Here is a 14,741-nt window from a genome sequence, read left to right as displayed (position 1 = left end):
GGCAGGGCTAATCTCTTCACTTTTGGCAAATTTGACTTTAACAACAGTGTTAAATAACACCCACTCAACCCCTTGCTCCTCATGTATTGGTCTTTTCATGCTTTGGATTTTTGTTCCCTTAGCCTTCCAAAAGAGCATGAGTTTTCTGATAATATAGAGGATTACAACAACAGAGTAATAAAAACGTAATTGTGTAATATTATGTAACTCCTCTTTATTTTTACTTTTTTTTTAGGTTGCAACAACACCATAACAGAGTAGTTTTTTAGTTTTTGTTTTGTTGATGAGTAAATATGATATTTCCCTATAATAAAACATAACGAGTTATTTTATTATTTTACAGCCTTAAAGTTACAATTATTGCATGGACATTTTCTATAGTATATTGGGAAAATGGGAAATTACCATATAATTATATAGAGACAGTTACTTAATTAAAAACTTCATAAAACACAGGCACTGCTAGTTGCTCCTTTCCCCAACAATTTCAATTTTTTCATGAAAACATGTACCAGCATAACCACTCTACAGTTTATTAATTAAGCTAGGTATAGTATTACCAAATAGCTGTACAAAAATTCTGTTTTTTTTCCACCTTCTTATTTGGTTGTTATTTTAACTACTAACTCTTTTACCTTCCCAAGCTTAACAATCCATGCTGGGCATCGAACTGTGCCTGCAAATGGCTGGGGAATAAAGTCCTTGTTTAGAATTTCATTTTTATTTTTTCAGACCATGTAAAGGATCTATCTACACTTGTTTATTATGAACGTGTTCTATCAGGTGGTGGTGTAATGTTGTGGGGCACATGTTCTTAATTTATTACCAACTTAGCAAAATTTAATTTTCTGATCTGGGGATTGTTGACAACATTTTGAATGCATGCCATAGAAAATTCAAGCAGTACTTAAGGCAAAAGGTTCAGCATTCTTACTACTTAGCTATCAAGGAGTGTATTTTAGTACTGTTTGTTTTGGTTTTCTATCAAACCCCAAACATTATTTGTCTTTGTGTTTTATCCTCTTTATTCCGATACTTTATTCATAAAAACTTTTAAAATCCCTTCAGGAATCCACTCTGTGTCCTAAACTCCCATCATATCAGTGGACATCATGTGTGTCTAATGTTCAATTTTCCTCACAACACCTGAGGCTATTGATTCATTTTCTCTTTGTTTTCTCATCATCCCTCCCAATGCTCCAGGCTCTGCTACCACCTCACAGAGAAACAGCAGTCTCTAAGGACTTCTTCTGTTTTGGCCCTCGTGCTAGTTAGTCATCTCCTTTTTCCGACAGCAAGGCAACAACCAACATCATAAGGAGAGCAAGGAAATTCATCTAAAAGCCAACATACAGTATTTATGTCTTGAGGTTTGCTATCACTGGAACAAATATCGGCTAAAAACTTCTCCCTGGTCTCTCTCCTGCAACAGACAAATTTACTAAACGCCCTCAGTCGCACCTGTAAGAGCTGGATCCAGCTGCCACAGTGAATCTTTCATGTGTGGGCACTGAGACAGCTTCACCAGCAGAACTCGCCCAATCATAGCTGCTCTCACAACAGAAGGAAGCAGCAAACGTGGAAGAGAATCCACCTGCAACGCTAAAGCAGTTTTAGAGACAGTTTGTCTCAGACCTTGGAGAACAGACTTTACTGTGAGGATTAAATATATATTGTTCTGTAACACATCCGTGTCATGCCCTAAAGTAATTTGAATCTAACTAGCATATTTGCTTGGCTCTACAGTAATGCTAATTAACACAGGCCAAATTTTGTTTCTGCAGATGTGAGGAAGCCAAGTGAGCTGCTTCAGCAGGGGGGATTTGAAGTCCCAGTCCTCACTGCAGGAGTGTGTGTCCTTTCAAGCTACAGGAAAAAAAGCACTGCCTAATTTGGAAATGATGAGCTTGTTTTACTCATGCCATGTCTTTCTGCTCTCAAAAAGCAACATATGAATATGTACACAACAGCCTGACCTCACATGGAAGACATTTTCTTTTAACAATAGCAACAATTGATTTTGTACTACAATAAATACAATGAATGCTACATTATCATTATGCACTAAAGACTGTCCTTTTCCATAATGGTGCACAGTTTGACTTCTATCATAGGTACAATACCTTGTAAGTGAAACTAACAGAACTTTGAAGGAATTTAAACATAGAACACCACCATATTGTTGAAAGGCAACTAAAGGTCAGTCACACAATTCAGTGACAGAAACTGCAATTGTCTCATTTGTGCATATAATTTGTATGTTGTATATATTATTTATGAATACCTAAACATGGCCGTTAAGCATAAACACAGTGAAACAGGCACATTTTTGTTCTGGGCTGTGGTTGAGCTTGTGTTCAGTCAACTGAATAGATTAGAATGATATAATTTACATTTAAAACAGATTTTTTCCCCCAGTAACTCAATGTTTGCTGAATGACACTGAAACAGAAATGGCAATTAAAATCTAACCACAAATTAAGTTCAAGGTCTACTGCAATTAAAATCAAATAAAAGTGTCAAACGCCTTTGATAACTCTACATAAAGCACAAGGTGAAATGAAGGTTGACTTTGTTATATACTAACTAACTAACTAACTGACTGACTGACTGACTAAGGATCATAACATCTCTTTCAAACACTACCAGTCTTTATAAATAATTTATTTAGCCATTTCATTTGTATTTTTGCTACAGAAACAAAAATTTTAACCAAATATTCTGCAACACAACCTCACAGCAGAAACTGGTTTATTTGGTCATTTAAGCTATTCAGTCAACAGTACATTCTTTCTCGCCATTAAAACGTCCAGAAACAAAATGCTTTTTTACAGCTCTGAGGTAGAACACAACCTTACAGTAAAACAAAGGTGAACTCAAAATTATCTGTACTTTGTGGAAAAAAAAAAACTGCAAATGTGTGGTTATCATTTCACAGCTATACAATATTAAATACACTTTAAAATACACTTGGATACATAAGTGCACTCATTGACAAACACATTCTTTTAACTGCATAATATTTTACACTAAAGAGAGAGAAACATGCCATGAATACAAGAAAAGCAAGAAAATGTGCGCAAATACTGTAGAGTTCTAAAAGATTTCTGTAAGTCATCTATCCCGAACTTTGCACTTATTAATTTTTTTTTATATCTTAGCTCAAAATGTCTAGTGTCAAACCTGATTCTTACATTTGGCACACAACAGTGTGCTCTGAGGCATATTTAGAAACTTCTATATGCAGATGTAAAACTGCACTGTAAATACTTAACTGTTTTGCACAACTGTCTGCAGAGTTAACTTAAATACACATTTTTCTAAAATGAACAATTATCTCGACACGAGAGAACAGCATTTGCATGCAAAATACAAAACAAACAACTTGTTCCACAAAAAACTATACCTTGATATCCGACGGGTAGATTTAAACCTGACAGGAAGGTCAAATTAGACTCCAGTGATTACACCTGAAAATCTGATCACATTGAGAAAAATCCAGCAACTGAAAACCTAAACTTGGAAATGGTGTTGGTTAAAAAGTTTTGCGAAGATGAGTTATCAATGAGTCACAAGTGATGACGTTCACATCAGGTAGGAGGAACAACAGAGGAGAACTCGTAAGCAACACAGCAACCTTGCAGCCTCGATTTCAATAATTGCAACCAATCATCTGAAAAAAGATTACCTTGGCATATGAAACAAAATTTTTCTTTGCAGCTCTATTCAAACTAGTGGAAGATCTGAATGACAAAACTGTAAGTACTTGAATTGAAATATGTCTGCTGGTAGGTGTTATAGTGGAGTTTAATTGAGCTGACAGTATTAAAGAGACAGGAAAAAACTTCTCTAAAATCATGTCTACATGTCAATATTAACGTAATGGATTAGAAAGATGGGATTAATGAAGAACATTTTCGGGTTTAGTAGTTAACTCGCTCCCAGTTATTGTGCCTCCCACTTTACCCCCCAAAGTTAAATTTGGAATCGATGAAAAAATGTAGACTTTTTCTATATAGTTGCACAGTTGTACATATAAGGCAATCTGCTCTGAAACCGATCTGATCATTCATCAAGTTGGGTGCTGAAAGGGAGAATTTAGCGTCACTGTGGGCTCTCTCGGCTCCACTCGCCTTGGCCTGTTCATCATTTCGCATTCATTCTGTCGAACGTTCTCCTCATTCATGTGTGATACCTCCGTGGAGCCCGCCTCGAACCCAGGCCCTGTGTTGTCCACGTGAACCACATGAACTTTATTTCTGCCATTCTTAATGAGGATGCAGCTGAAGACTTTCTTGAAACCTTTGCGGAAGTGTTTGGACACCAGAGCGTACACAATGGGGTTGACGCAAGAGTTGGCATAGGCCATGCAGTGAGAGAGCAGCCTGAAGGCGTAAGTGGTCTGATTGAAAGGGAAGTCTCCGTACAGATAGCACAGTATCACTACGTGGTATGGCAACCAGCATATGCAGAAAAGCACAGTTACAATGATGATCATCTTGGTGACTTTACGCTTGGCTCTCTTAGATTCGGACATACCATCCAGAGGGTCAACGGCCGTCCAGAGGTACTTGATGGTTCGGGTGTACGAGAGGCTCACAACCAGCACTGGAATGACGTAGCCAAACAGGAAGGTGCAGGTGTCTAGGACCTTACGGTTCTGCTCCTCCCAGCCAGGGATACACACAGTGCTGTTAGCAAAATCAATCAGGTCATAGTAGCTAAGATATGGACCTGCAAAGACCAAGGAGAGGCCCCAGATAACCACCATGGCAACCACTGCATTACAAGGGGTTCTCAGCTCTCTGGAGCGCAGAGGGTAGCGTATGGCCAGATATCTGTAAAAACAAAGACAAACAAATTCAATGTGTTCTTAATGTTTCATGGTCTGATTGTAAAGTGTATACAATCATCTGTCATTCTAAATGTTACCAATAATTACCAATATTTATTATCACAAAATATCAGACACAGACAACCTGAACCTTCTCAGAAGTTGCTGGTCTATTAAAATTACTCCAAAATACCATTGGTGATACCTTTAGGAGGTCACAAAAGAACTCTAAACAGCAAAAGGAAATCTGATAAAAATTTGTGTCCAGAAGACAGTTTCATGTCAACAGAAGAAATCTACAAGTGAAAAAAAATGTCCAAAGCTCAGTATACAGGAATTAAAATTACAATTTGATAAACAATAAAAGACTTTGTGAAGGGAGAATAATTGTACCTGTGAGTTTTAACCAAAGACAACACCGATGTTCATTGCTCATGGTTAAAGGTTTTTGAGTCAGTTTTTGATATTGATGTTGCTGCTCCTTGCACAGTCTTTGTATTTGCCAAACTTCCTGTTAATGACCATAAATTAGTCTTAGATCTTGAATCGTTTGCTCAAAGGCCATCATTTGTTTGCAAAATCCTTTTCCATACTATGTTAATGCATTTCTTATCTTTTAAGATGATTTTTCTGCGGCTGTACTTTTCTCCATGTGTTATATTTTTAACAGTCTTGTAGTCAGTGCAATAGTGCTATTAGTCTAAACTACGTTATTGTTCCTTGCTGGAATCAGCTATGTTTCAGGAGTCAAAGGGTCGGTTCTGTGTATAACCAGCTATTACTGTTAAGTACTTTGAGAACAGAATGAGTTCTATTTAAAGATTATCATTTTACAGTCACCATTTCCCTGTGATCAAATGGTGTTACTAGTTTGTTGCATCTTTACAAGTAAATGGGAAACTAAGCCAAGTCACTTCTCAATTTTCATTTTGCTAGTTAGTTAAAATTTTTCTGATCTATATCGCTTGAATCTTTCTGAAAGACATTCAAATTAATTTCTCAACTTGTTTTGATTCTTTCAGTTTGTGTCCAGTACCTGTTTTCTATTAATTCATTTTCCAATTAAATGAAAAAACTACTTCCTTTGAAGTTCAAGACATATGCAGTGCAAGAAATACAGATGGCTGAAAGTTGTCCGATTTCATCCCACATAACATTAGTAAATAAACAGGTAAGCAAATTAATTTTTATTTCCACTATTAGAAATAATGCTTTTAGTGCTTGGATATTCAACTCCGGCGCTGATAGAGAAGTCATTTTAAGTCCTTACAAGAAAACTTTCCATTTAAATTTACACTGCAAGCCCTTCTGAAGGAGCACTCAGTATGAGTCACCTATTCTTTTTCTTTTTGGTGTATAGAACAAAAAAACAGTTTGCCTTTTCTATTGTACCTAAAAATATTAACGGAATTTGTAAGACCGTGTGCAGCATTCACAAAGAGGATTTTTAATTATTTTTGTACAGTCTGATCTTAAATTTGATTTGATGAGATGGGCCTGAATTGGAGAAGCACAGGTAGACAAAACGACAATGAAAAAAACATTTATGAACAATAAAAAACAAGTATAAAAGCAATAAAGAAATGAGTACAAGAATAATATTGTGTTACATCCTATATACTTACATAAAATATGTATAAAAACAAAAAGTACTGCTAAAAATCTGGGAAATATTTAGTAAGATAGCCTTTCACTTTTCTGTTTTATAGAATTTGATGTCATCTAAAAACTGACGTGGAAATATGCAGCAGTAATAAAAGAACATGATCTGTGCTTAGGACAGGTGTTCGCTAAGCATACAATCTGTTGAAATGTTTTAATGTCTCTTTGGATGCAATGAAGAAAATGATGTAAGCTGTTGCTTTCCATTAAACCACACAGTGATAATATCGTCATTACAATGGATTTCACAGTGGTTTAGCCGTTATCAGTGTTGGTGCACTGTTTGAGGGTCTGTTTTAAATTGCTGTGTGAAGCTTGCTTGTTTCCTCTACAATATGCGTGTTATTTATCAGGCTTTCTTAGACAGTCCTGAAGCATGCGTGTTCGGATTATGGATGATTCTTGGGTCTCTGATGGACAGCCAGCCTGCCTAAAATGTCACCTTCTTTTGGCAGGCGAGAACTGGCTGGATATAGGACATTCACATCCCTTAACAGAATGTTGAAGTTATAAAAATAAACTATTAACTCCCAAAACCAGCACATTATCATGTCCTTTTTTTTGTTTTTAATTAGATATTTGTGCTTGTAGCTTAAAGTTGCATGAGCTGAATGTCTTTTGACAGGTGTCCCCAATATTTCAGCTTCTTTTGCAGTGATTTTAGGTAAAACAGCACATACATCTCTCAGCCTTTTTCATTTATGAAACACTTCAGTCACCTCTCCAGAGACGGAAAGGACAGCTACTCTGCTCTTTGATATTTCCCTGAAATGGTAGCTAAAGGCACTTATGTTTGACATGAAAGGTAGAAAGAAGACACTTTGAACCTACTTGAATGAAGCCTCAGCGGTTCGAACAACTAACGTCCCTGTTTGCAGCCATCCGGCTTTATTGATAGGTGGAATTTGAAAGAAATGTTCATTTTCATCATGTTGATTTGAAATTTGGGATTCAAAACAATGTTGTAACAAGAAAAATGGGCGTCCTTTAATTCCACAGATGTGCTATAAAGACAAAAGTTACACTGACTGACTTGGCTCAACCAAGAAGTTACACAAATACCCATAGCTTATGACTGTATTTAGTACACTTTGTATTTCATACCCTAAAATGTACATGCAAAAACACAAAATACATTTTCAACATGAATTATCTATGAAAACCACGCTTCACCTGGAAATACTGTAAAGCATTTGTCTTCTTGAACTTTGATTTCATTCCCAATGAGGATTCTCCACTCACAGGCCTGCTTTTCAGAGTTTTTTTCTATGTGTATGTGGTTCTGCATTTATACAACAGAGTGTGGGGGGAAAAAAACAGAAGAAATTTATTATTAACAGTCTGACTCTGTCAGTTTTTTTTTTCAGACAGAGGAGGAAACAGTGAGTGAATCCTCTGAAGGGTAAACACAGCCAGTATGAGTAGAGATTCTGCTGCAGTGAGCAACTCCTCAATGACTGTCCATACTGACAGAGCTGATTATGCTACCCAACAACTGTAATAATTACACAGTGCTTTCTCTGCGAGGGGGAATCATTTTTAGCCAGGGACGCTGCATGATTGTCTCATAAGATATTCAATTATAGCTTAATTGTCTTGTGAGGTCATGTGAGTCTTTCATTAATTCTGTTCATGTGTGCCTTTGGGGTTTCACTGCTAGAGTCTGCTTTCTTCACATGGGGAAAAATGCATTCTGTGAGGTTAGCCCACGTCGTTGTTAAATTATTAATTACAATAAACAGATAACATAAAATAAAATAAAAATGAAGACCTTGAATTCATATTTTTACCTATAAACATTTACTGTACATTCAAAGACATATAAGAAAACCAAATAGATGAAAAATTACACACTAATAGATTTCACATCTTATAATGCATGATTATATTTTAGCTTAAAAATTGTGGTTTCCATAGGAATCCATTAAAATTTTTGTCATCAAGTAATCAAGTAATTAATTCCTCCAATGCTTAAATACTTGTTACATAGAAAAAACAACAACAACTCATTTCTGCATTCTTTTTCAGAAAAAAAAAAGAATGACTTGTGATTTTGGCATATGAGGAGTTAAAATTCTGAAAATTATTCAGTATTTGATGTCTGGTTAAAAAACCCCAAAACAAAAAAAACCCCCAAAAAAAACAAGAAGTGGCACACAAAAAATATTTACTATTTTTAAAGTGGATTTTTGAAGTGGACATAATTTGTCTGTTATGAATTGTGAAGGTGGTAAGTTTTAAATTGGATTCTGCACAAAAACTAATAATAAGATGGCATAAAAGTGAGTGCCAGAAGTAAGCCATATAACAAGGAATATTGTTGATCTGACTAAAGCCTTTGATTCCATTCACCATGACATCTGAATTAGCTGGATTACAAACATTGTTTTTGAGATAGACTGCTGGTATGATTAAAGAATTAATAATTCTTGGTCATGTAAAATTAGTGCAGGCAGTCTGATGCTATGACATTACATATCTGTTTGCCTCAGGATTTTATACTAGGTCCAACCCTTTAAAAGATCTTTTATTGTTTCTCTTATTTGTTTATATGCTGATGACTCCACTCCTTGTACATCTAATTCAACTATGCTACCTGTAGGTCATCATGATGCAGCTCCAATTTTTTTCAAAATGGCTTTTCCACGCTAAATTTTAAAATACAAGTGAAATCAAACGTGATGTTTTAACCATAAATTACCTTAGATTGTTCATTTACTAAATATCAATGGTACAGCATTAGAACTTATTTACTTCAATTAATATTTAGGTTTCTGGTTTGCTCACAGTATTTAGACACTTGTTGCATCAAGTCAAATCAAGACAAAAGTGTATTTATTCATCTCATAAATACATGTAACTGTAAGAAAATGGCAGCAGAAAACAAATCTCTATTGAACATGTTACTTTTATTTTCTTTTAAGAAAACAAAAGCTATTGGGAATCAATGCAATTCCTGAGAAATTTCTGAGCAGTACCAATATTGGGATTCATCTGCAAAATATATTTGAGCAGATTTCTTTCTTTCAGTTCTTAAGGATTAAAATTTAAATAGAGACAGACTGTTCTTTCTTTTAAAAGTAGAAAGAAAGAAGGCATTCATGAGCTGCACAGCTACAGCTTTAGAGTATTCTGAGAGAATAGTTATTAATTTATGCATGTACTGTATGTGTGAGATGTGTTAGTTCTCAATAATGAATCACAGCCTTTAGGGAAGTGAGGAATAACTTAAGGCTTGATGGGCTTGAGTTAGTCATTTGAGTGGGGTGGATTTCTAATTCAAGACCCAAAATAAAATCAATAGTGGAACAAAGAATCGACAAAGGATTTTCCTCATGCTTCCACACATTCATTGCTCTAGAGGTAAATTAAGAAGGTAAACAAAGCAGAATGAGGATATTCGATCAATCAAATGATGTATTAAAGAGTTTTATTGGTATTACATTTTTAAATCTAATAAAAGCAGTTAAAAGAAATGAAGACTAGCTCAACATTATTGGATTGAAGAGGCAAAAATACAAGGACATGTTGCTTTAAAATGCTTGTAATGACTTTGAAACAAACACCTTTTAGAGTCCCTTTATTGAAAATCTGAACTACAATTAGAATACAGCTAAATTGGAATAGAGTTAATTAGGAGTTAGGTTAGAACAGAATAAATCTATTTAATCCCAAACATTAATCGACTTACCTGTCAACTGATACAGCAGCCAGTGTGAAGCTGCTGGCGTACATGGTAAGGTTGATGAAGAAGTGGACCACTTTGCACATGAAGGAGCCAAACACCCATCCCTCCAGAGAATAGATGGTGGCTTGGAAGGGAACGCAGAAGATTATGAAGAAGAAGTCAGCCACGCTCAGGTTGAGTATGAACAGGTTGGTCGTGTTGTATCCGAGCTGGCCGCTCCGCAGCAGCACAGCGAGCACCAGGCTGTTGCCGATGGTGCCAAGCAGAAAGATGAGGGAGAAAACCACAGACACAATCACACTGGTGGGGTTCAGCTGGTAGCTTTCAGAAACGTTGGCCTGTCCTCCTGTCCAGCTGAAATCCTCAAAGTCAGACATTTTGGTGAATCTAGAATGAAAGAAGAAAGATAATTAAAGCATGTGTCTGAAACGACACTTATGGTGCACATCTTAAAATGAAAGCTATGAATACATTTAGAAAAAGAAACAAGTCCTCTGAGGAAGGCTAATGGGGAATGTGCTGACATGATGACAAAGGTCATGTCATGCAGGGTTAATTGCAACGGAAATGACAAACCTCCATTCAGCTGAAATGGAGGTTTGAAACTCCAAAGGTTTTGGAAATGGTTCGCAAATTTGCACAGACCAAGAAAAATAAGACTCTATATAATAGAGGGTAGTGATATTTAACCAAACAGTAACTAGCAAAATGTTATTTGTGGAGAAAAACTACATAGAGATGCTGGTCTAAGTTGGTGGCAAAATGAATGGAGGTTAATGCAGGGAAACTGTTGAAGAAAATCTGGAGGATGCAAATGATTTAATCCTGAAAAAGATGTTGAAAAGCAATCTGCCATATGATGGTCTGATTGTTTGATTAGTTAATTAATTTAAAAACAGTGAAAAAGGTTTTCAGATAATGACAATTACTAATTCCGTTTTGATGCAGATAACAACATTAGAAGACTGTGCAGGGAGCTGCATCATCAATATCAAAAACTGATCAAAGCAAATGTAAATGTTGCTCAAATTTAGCAACAGTGATACATTTATCTTTACGCAAATAACAGTTTGGTTTTTTTTTTGTTTGTTTTCTGCCAGTTGTATCCTTACTGTTTTGATGCTATATAATTATGTGATGCACTGCTGCAGTTGACTTCAAGAGGTAATTGGACCAATAAGCGACTCGCTGTGCCCGAGCTCAGCTCCTCTCCACCATAATTGAATGGATCGCTTCTCTAACCCACCACTATCTGAGTGCTCTGCTTAAATTTACTCAGCGAAAACAAAAAGAGCAGGAGCTCATTCGTGGATACTGGGATGCTTCCCTTCCTGCCACGGCTATATAGACGCATTGATCCCTACCAACGATTAGAGACCCACTCGTCTCTGTCATATTCTGGCCTTAAACGATGTCGTATTGAACCCTCTGACGTGCAGGATCGGGTAAAGTAATGTCTCCAATGACGTCAATCTGCTCTCATGTCATAGGTATCCTCATTTCACATTGCACGGCAGCCAGCCATCGGTACGAAATTGAAACTAAAGTGGCCCACTTGGAGGTGAATCATAGAGTTACACACACAGCAAAATATGTCTAAACACGTTTATATTCCAACAAAGAGAGTGTTTTTTTTTTTTTTTGTATTAAAAGGTGCTAAAAAACAACAGGGTTTGTAATTTATTATTTCCCTTACTATGAAGCCATTTTTGGCAGTTAATTGTTAAAAGCCAGTTTATAATTGCAGGTGCTAAAGGAAGTAATGGGTGTTTGGTGACAAAGAGGATATGCAAAATTCTAATCATGCATGATCATCTTCTCTAATTGTGCAATTAGATCATTTGTGAAATGAGGCAATATCTGCAATTAACCCATAATCCAGAGACACCTATTTATCAGCACCAACATTTGTTTTTATTGCTGGTTCTGCATCACAACTTTGAGTGGCAGTCTTTTGCTCTGAGGGTGATCATCGGGCTTTGATGCTGCAGGATGTGACAGACAGGACAAAGAGGCCGGGGTGTATTTGTTTCAAGTATGTTATTATCAACTCTTCATTTTTTTAAAGAAAATCTTTTTTTTTTTTTTTTTGTTCCCAGTGAGTAGACTTATAGGAACAACTTGCTCTTTGAGATCGCCATTGATTTTCAGGAGAAAATCAAAACCAATCAATATGAAGTCACTCTCAAAGTAATGCACTTCATTTAGAAATTGTGCTCTTTGTAATAGCATTTGAGTGCAATTGTGCTCTAAAATTGAAGCATGTGAAACTTTCAATCTACACAAACTACTGTCTTTGTCTTTTTATGTTGTTAGCACTGCGGTATTTATGTTACGGTTGCAATTTTGTATCATTAATGAGATCAGAGAAAGGAAGCAACCCACGCCTGTCACTGCTCCTTACTGACCTCATTCAGGAACCAAGCAGGTTCAATGAAGAGAAAAAAGCTGAGATTTTCTCTACAGCAAATGAGCAGCTTGATTATGTTTGATAATGCTTTAATGAGAGGCTACTCATCACCCTAATCAAAATAATGTTATTCCCTATCAAAGAGATGGCAAGGGCAGGCTGAAAACACCAACATGAAAGATTCTTGAGTTTCAGCTTCCTGTTAAATAAAGAGATTATACTTTTTTTTCAATCTCTTAGGAAACAATGGACATGTGTATCATCTGCTTTTTAAAAAAATTTATAAGTGTAATGGAAAAGTAAAACATTATATGTCAAGTTATTTTCAGCTACAGATTGAAAAAACAGATGAAGGAATGCCCCGGTTAAATTTATATAAAGGGGATCGCACCTGCTGCCTGCTGCTGCAGAGGAATTTACTTCACAGCTCCGTTCCAGATTTAGGCAACGCTAAACCCACCTTCTTATCCATAAGGCTACACAATTTGCACTGATATAAAATGTTAGTCTACAGTAATATGCCAGTGGTAAGACTTCAATCAGAGCTGGACGTGTTTCGGGATCGCTGGGATCAGAGGAAATGGGGACAGATGAGCAGATGCTTCATGGTCTGGTGCATGCAACACTAGACATGCAGTAAAATTCAGAGGCTTTGGTTGTGCTCTGTGTGATGTATTTGGAGGTGTAATTAGGAGTTAAAGAAAAGGGATCAATAAAAGAGTAAAGGAAACAGGAAATCCAAAGAGAGATGAAGAGATCGACGGGGGTGTACCACAGCCAAAATCAGAGTCAGTGGAAATATATGAGCCTCAAAATAATAAGCTTCATCCTAAATAAGAAACAACACTCAAACACACACACTATGAGAGTCAAAGTTAAGATATGATAAGATAAGCTATGTTTGTGATGAACAAATGTGAAGAACAAATACATGTTAAAGATCAGGATACTAAATGTTTGGCAGAACGGTTTATTTTTATCTTGCATAACCAGCAACAGCAGGATGCAGATCAGTCATGGGTGCTGCAGAGAAAACCTACCGGACTGATGATGCTGGACAGTATCCAAAGCCTCCCAATCTTCTCCGATTAGGTACAACACTCCCAGGGGACCAATGCTGTTATCATGCTGATTCCTTTTGTACAGACGTCTCTTCACTACCAGCATCTGTCGCTGTCTGCCTGGGTTGCTGGTGTCTTACTCTCTTTCTCTGCCTGCCTCCCCCCTCACAAGAACTCCTCCTCCACATTCACTTTAATGTTCACACTTCACTGCAGAGAAAGATGGGAGAGAACAGAGGTATGGAGGGAGGTTTTAATGCTTGCCAGGCTCACTGTCACTGTGTAATCAGGAGGTCATCTGATAAACAGTTGCCAAATATAACAGAGTGTGAACCAGACCCTAAATTGTTAAACAAAGGGTTACCTTATTGCATTGCTCCATTTACATCGACAGCCATTGCCTGGTAAGAAGGAGACTGAGTTATTCACTGCAGACAAGGTGGAAAATGTCTCAAAATTGTACACTTTGTTTAAGCTTTAGTTAGTTAGCTAATGTTTTGCAGTGTTAAGGTACAGATAAAGGTCTGGAAGGGAATTATAAGAGCACAGAATACATCAAAAACAAACAAGATCTTTGTTTTCTTATAAGCAATATACATTAATATTCAACCATTAATTATCTTTTGCTTACCTGAGATTAGGCTGTAAGGTCTGAAAGGAAAACCCCAGACATTCCTCATCCCAGCATTACTCTCCAGCTCATTCCAGGGATCCCAAGGTGTTCAAAGGCTGGAAGAGTTATTTATAGTCCCTCCAGCGGATTCAGGGTTCGCCCCAGGGTCTCCTCCAAGTGGGATATGTCGCAAATTTTTGACAGGAGGCATCTACTAGGTTGTCTCTATCACATGCCCAAACCATGTTGCCTCACCATGATGCAGAGAAACAGTGTACACTGAGCTTCCCTTAGATGACTGAGTTTCTCCCTCTGTTTGCCAAGGCAGTCTATTTTATAGAGGAAGCTTGTTTTAGCTGCTTCTATCCAGGATTTAGTTAATCAATTGTGAATCAGTTCTCATGACCAAGTAATGGTTGGTCAAATACTTAAGTGAGAGTTTTGCTTTTTGGTTCAATTCTTTGTTCACCTGA

The 14,741-nt window shown here is 36.7% G+C and overlaps 1 protein-coding gene across 1 annotated transcript; it reads right to left on the bottom strand.

The window, feature by feature from the left end:
- Positions 1-2,734: 2,734 nt before the first annotated feature.
- Positions 2,735-13,836, bottom strand: galr2b (galanin receptor 2b). Its single transcript, XM_032588557.1, has 3 exons — positions 13,635-13,836; positions 10,188-10,571; positions 2,735-4,838 (listed from the first exon to the last, which is right to left on the bottom strand). The coding sequence occupies exons 2-3, from the start codon at positions 10,559-10,561 to the stop codon at positions 4,073-4,075; spliced, it is 1,140 nt and encodes a 379-aa protein (XP_032444448.1). The 5' UTR covers positions 10,562-10,571; positions 13,635-13,836; the 3' UTR covers positions 2,735-4,072.
- Positions 13,837-14,741: the final 905 nt, after the last annotated feature.

The sequence above is a fragment of the Xiphophorus hellerii genome, chromosome 16 (assembly GCF_003331165.1).
Source record: "Xiphophorus hellerii strain 12219 chromosome 16, Xiphophorus_hellerii-4.1, whole genome shotgun sequence".
NCBI classification, from domain to species: domain Eukaryota; kingdom Metazoa; phylum Chordata; class Actinopteri; order Cyprinodontiformes; family Poeciliidae; genus Xiphophorus; species Xiphophorus hellerii.
The sequence above is the reverse complement of the archived record's forward strand: the minus strand, read 5'-3'. Positions and strand labels throughout refer to the sequence as shown.

Excerpts from the sequence above, each read along its gene's own strand:
- galr2b (XM_032588557.1), bottom strand. The coding sequence starts at position 10,561 with ATGTCTGACTTTGAGGATTTCAGCTGGACAGGAGGACAGGCCAACGTT. Across the intron at positions 4,839-10,187 it reads GCTGCTGTATCAGTTGACAG|ATATCTGGCCATACGCTACC; the intron begins GTAAGTCGATTA and ends TTGTTTTTACAG.